We start from the raw sequence: 6,000 nt of genomic DNA, 5'->3' as shown, positions 1-6,000 counted from the left end.
TTTGTCAGGAAGAATCAATCAAGTTTTATTTGTATAACCCATATTCACAAATCACAATTTGTCTCATAGGGTTGAACACGGTGTGAAATCCTCTGTTCTTAACTGAACAAGAGTAAAATTACAAAAACAACAGGGGACAAAGAACGTAGAAACCTCAGAGAGACACGTCTCCCAGGACGGACACAAGTGCAGTAGAAGAAGAAAAAGAGACAGAAGTCGTGAGAAATCACAAGAGCATGTCACTGTTGGTGTGAATTAAAGTTGAGGAATGCTAATGACACGTTTGTTACTCATCAGAACGTTTACACTAATAAACTCAAGACGACGTAAATGTGGGAAACGTACATTTTACTGTTTGTTGAAAGTAAAAAGTCCAAATAACATTAACAAACAGCTGCTGTTGGCCTGGAAACAAAACTGACTGGAGACAAATCCTCATGAGCAGATGACTGTTTGTCCTTCACCCCCCCAGCAGCCTGTCCTTGGCCTGTAGTTGAGATGAAGAGTCTCCTGAAAACCTCGTCTGTCTCTGTCGTCCTCTGCTCCGGGTCATTGACCCACTGAGACGTCCCATTACTGCGTCTGGACAAAACACCCTGAGAGGACAAAGGGATGTGGGGGGGGCAGAGAGAGAGAAAAATGAGACGAAAGTTGGAGACAAGATTGAGAGAGAAAGAGAGAGAGAAGGATGGACTGAAGAAGATGAAGGAGAAAACATCTAAACATTTTTAACGAAACACAAGAGTCTGGATCATCAGTGTGTAGTTTATCAGCAGCGCGATCCAGTCTGAACAACAACAAGAACAACAATAACAACAACAACAACAACAAAAACAACAACAACAAGAACAACAGCAACAAGAACAACAACAACAAGAACAACAGCAACAAGAACAACAAGAACAACAGCAACAAGAACTAGAACAACAAGAACAACAAAAACAACAACAAGAACAACAGCAACAAGAACAATAACAAGAACAACAAAAACAACAACAACAACAAGAACAACAGCAACAAGAACAACAACAAGAACAACAACAACGATAACAACAACAAGAACAACAGCAACAAGAACAACAAAAACAACAACAACAACAACAAGAACAACAACAGCAACAAGAACAACAACAACAAGAACTAGAACAACAAGAACAACAAAAACAACAACAATAACAAGAACAACAGCAACAAGAATAACAAGAACAATAACAAGAACAACAAAAACAACAACAAGAACAACAGCAACAAGAACAATAACAAGAATAACGAGAACAGAAGCAACAATAAAAAGAACAACAATAACAACAACAAGAACAAGAACCACAGCAACAATAACAATAACAACAACAACAACAACAACAGCAGCAAGAACAATAACAAGAATAACAAAAACAACAACAAGAACAAGAACAACAGCAACAAGAACAACAACAACCACAGCAACAAGAACAATAACAAGAACAACAAGAACAACAAAAACAACAACAATAACAAGAATAAGAACAACAATAACAACAAAAACAATAACAACATCAACAGCAACAAAAACAAGAACCACAGCAACAATAACAACAACAACAACAATAACAACAACAACAAAAGCAAGAACAATAACAAGAATAACAAAAACAACAACAACATCAATAACAAGAACAACAGCAACAACAACAGCTACAACAGCAACATCAATAACAAGAACAAAAGCAACAACAACAGCAACAAGAACAATAACAAGAACAAAAACAACAACAATAACAAGAACAACAGCAACAACAACAAGAACAATAAAAGAACAACAAGAACAAGAATAAGAACAACAAGAACAAGAACAACAGCAACAAGAATATCAAGAATAACAAGAATAACAACAACAATAACAAGAACAACAATAACAACAAGAACAGAAGCAACAATAAAAAGAACAACAATAACAACAACAACAAAAACAACAACAACAGCAACAAAAACAACAATAACAACAACAATAACAACAACAACAGCAGCAAGAACAGAAGCAACTACAACAACAACAACCACAGCAAGAACAACAAAAACAACAACAACAATAACAACAGCAACAAGAACAATAACAACAATAACAACAACAACAGCAGCAAGAACAGAAGCAACAACAACCACAGCAAGAACAACAAAAACAACAACAGCAACAGCAACAACAACAAAAACAGCAGCAAGAACAATAACAAGAATAACAATAACAACAGCAACAAGAACAACAATAACAACAACAACAGCAGCAAGAACAGAAGCAACAACAACCACAGCAAGAACAACAAAAACAACAACAGCAACAGCAACAACAACAAAAACAGCAGCAAGAACAATAACAAGAATAACAAAAACAACAACAACAACAACAGCAGCAACAACAATAACTACAGCAACAACAGCACGATAACAACAAAAGATACAACAACAGCAGCAACAACAACCACAGCAAGAACAACAGCTACAACAACAATAACAACAACAACAACAACAACAACAGCGACAACAACAGCAGCAACTACAATTACAACAACAGCAACAACAACAATAATAAGAAAAACAACATCAATAACAACAACAACAACAACAGCAGCAGCAAGAACAGCAGCAACTACAACAACAACAACAGCTACAACAATAACTAGAGCAACCACAGCACGATAACAACAAAAGCTACAACAACAACCACAGCAAAAACAACAGCTACAACAACAACAAAAACAACAACAGCAACAGCAACAACAACAAAAACAGCAGCAAGAACAATAACAAGAATAACAAAAACAACAACAACAACAACAGCAGCAACAACAATAACTACAGCAACAACAGCACGATAACAACAAAAGATACAACAACAGCAGCAACAACAACCACAGCAAGAACAACAGCTACAACAACAATAACAACAACAACAACAACAACAACAGCGACAACAACAGCAGCAACTACAATTACAACAACAGCAACAACAACAATAATAAGAAAAACAACATCAATAACAACAACAACAACAACAGCAGCAGCAAGAACAGCAGCAACTACAACAACAACAACAGCTACAACAATAACTAGAGCAACCACAGCACGATAACAACAAAAGCTACAACAACAACCACAGCAAAAACAACAGCTACAACAACAACAACAACAAGAACAACAATAACAACAACAACAACAACAAGAACAACAACAACAAGAACAACAAGAACAACAAGAACAACAACAACAAGAACAACAATAACCCTAACCCTAACAACAGCAACAAGAATAACAAGAACAACAAAAACAACAACAGCAACAAGAACAACAACAACGATAACAAGAACAACAACAACAACAAGAACAACAGCAACAAGAACAACAACAACAACAAGAACAACAACAACAAGAACAACAGCAACAAGAACAACAACAAGAACAACAACAACGATAACAAGAACAAGAACAACAACAACAACGATAACAACAACAACAACAACAACAACAGCAACAACAACAACAACAACAACAAGAACAACAGCAACAAGAACAATAACAACGATAACAAGAACAAGAACAACAACAACAACGATAACAACAACAACAACAACAACAACAGCAACAACAACAACAACAACAACAAGAACAACAACAACAAGAACAACAACAACGATAACAAGAACAAGAACAACAACAACAACGATAACAACAACAACAACAACAACAACAGCAACAACAACAACAACAACAACAAGAACAACAGCAACAAGAACTAGAACAACAAGAACAACAAAAACAACAACAAGAACAACAACAACGATAACAAAAACAACAAAAACAACAACAACAATAACAACAAGAACAACAGCAACAAGAACAATAACAAGAACAGCAAAAACAACAACAACAACAACAAGAAGAACAACAGCAACAACAACAAGAACAACAACAACAACAACGATAACAACAACAACTACAACAACAACAGCAACAAGAACAACAGCAACAAGAACAATAACAAGAATAACAAGAACAACAGCAACAAGAACAAGAACAACAAGAACAACAGCAACAAGAACTAGAACAACAAGAACAACAAAAACAACAACAAGAACAACAACAACGATAACAAGAACAACAAAAACAACAACAACAATAACAACAAGAACAACAGCAACAAGAACAACAGCAACAAGAACTAGAACAACAAGAACAACAAAAACAACAACAAGAACAACAACAACGATAACAAGAACAACAAAAACAACAACAAGAACAACAGCAACAAGAACAATAACAAGAACAACAAAAACAACAACAACAACAAGAACAACAGCAACAAGAACAACAACAACGATAACAACAACAACAACAACAAGAACAACAGCAACAAGAACAAGAACAACAAAAACAACAACAACAACAAGAACAACAACAGCAACAAGAACAACAACAACAAGAACTAGAACAACAAGAACAACAAAAACAACAACAATAACAAGAACAACAGCAACAAGAACAATAACAAGAATAACGAGAACAGAAGCAACAATAAAAAGAACAACAATAACAACAACAAGAACAAGAACCACAGCAACAATAACAATAACAACAACAACAACAACAGCAGCAAGAACAATAACAAGAATAACAAAAACAAGAACAAGAACAACAGCAACAAGAACAACAACAACCACAGCAACAAGAACAATAACAAGAACAACAAGAACAACAAGAACAACAAAAACAACAACAATAACAAGAATAAGAACAACAAGAACAACAAAAACAATAACAACATCAACAGCAACAAAAACAAGAACCACAGCAACAATAACAACAACAACAACAACAAAAGCAAGAACAATAACAAGAATAACAAAAACAACAACAACATCAATAACAAGAACAACAGCAACAACAACAGCTACAACAGCAACATCAATAACAAGAATAAAAGCAACAACAACAGCAACAAGAACAATAACAATAACAAAAACAACAACAATAACAAGAACAACAGCAACAACAACAAGAACAAGAATAAGAACAACAACAACAACAACAACAACAAGAACAACAGCAACAAGAACAACAACAAGAACAACAACAACGATAACAAGAACAACAACAACAACAACGATAACAACAACAACAACAACAACAGCAACAAGAACAACAACAACAACAAGAACAACAGCAACAAGAACAATAACAAGAATAACAAGAACAACAACAACAAGAACAACAGCAACAAGAACTAGAACAACAAGAACAACAAAAACAACAACAAGAACAACAACAACGATAACAAGAACAACAAAAACAACAACAACAATAACAACAAGAACAACAAGAACAATAACAAGAACAACAAAAACAACAACAACAACAACAAGAAGAACAACAGCAACAACAACAACAACAACAACGATAACAACAACAACAACAACAACAACAACAGCAACAAGAACAACAACAACAACAAGAACAACAGCAACAAGAACAATAACAAGAATAACAAGAACAACAGCAACAAGAACAACAACAACAAGAACAACAGCAACAAGAACTAGAACAACAAGAACAACAACAAGAACAACAACAACGATAACAAGAACAACAAAAACAATAACAACAAGAACAACAGCAACAAGAACAATAACAAGAATAACAAGAACAACAGCAACAAGAACTAGAACAACAAGAACAACAAAAACAACAACAAGAACAACAACAACGATAACAAGAACAACAAAAACAACAACAACAATAACAACAAGAACAACAGCAACAAGAACTAGAACAACAAGAACAACAAAAACAACAACAAGAACAACAACAACGATAACAAGAACAACAAAAACAACAACAAGAACAACAGCAACAAGAACAATAACAAGAACAACAAAAACAACAACAACAACAAGAACAACAGCAACAAGAACAACAACAACGATAACAACAACAACAACTACAACAAGAACAACAGCAACAAGAACAAGA

At 34.6% G+C, this 6,000-nt stretch overlaps 1 protein-coding gene across 1 annotated transcript in view; it reads right to left on the bottom strand.

The window, feature by feature from the left end:
* Positions 1-6,000, bottom strand: part of grm7 (glutamate metabotropic receptor 7) — a 113,872-nt gene continuing 107,872 nt past the window's right edge. Inside the window, exon 10 of the mRNA XM_069531078.1 lies at positions 1-596. Within this exon, the coding sequence (XP_069387179.1) occupies positions 574-596 (23 nt within the window). The 3' untranslated portion in view covers positions 1-573. The remainder of the gene's footprint in view (positions 597-6,000) is intronic.

This window comes from Paralichthys olivaceus, chromosome 2, assembly GCF_024713975.1.
Source record: "Paralichthys olivaceus isolate ysfri-2021 chromosome 2, ASM2471397v2, whole genome shotgun sequence".
In the NCBI taxonomy this organism is placed as follows: domain Eukaryota; kingdom Metazoa; phylum Chordata; class Actinopteri; order Pleuronectiformes; family Paralichthyidae; genus Paralichthys; species Paralichthys olivaceus.
The sequence above is the reverse complement of the archived record's forward strand: the minus strand, read 5'-3'. Positions and strand labels throughout refer to the sequence as shown.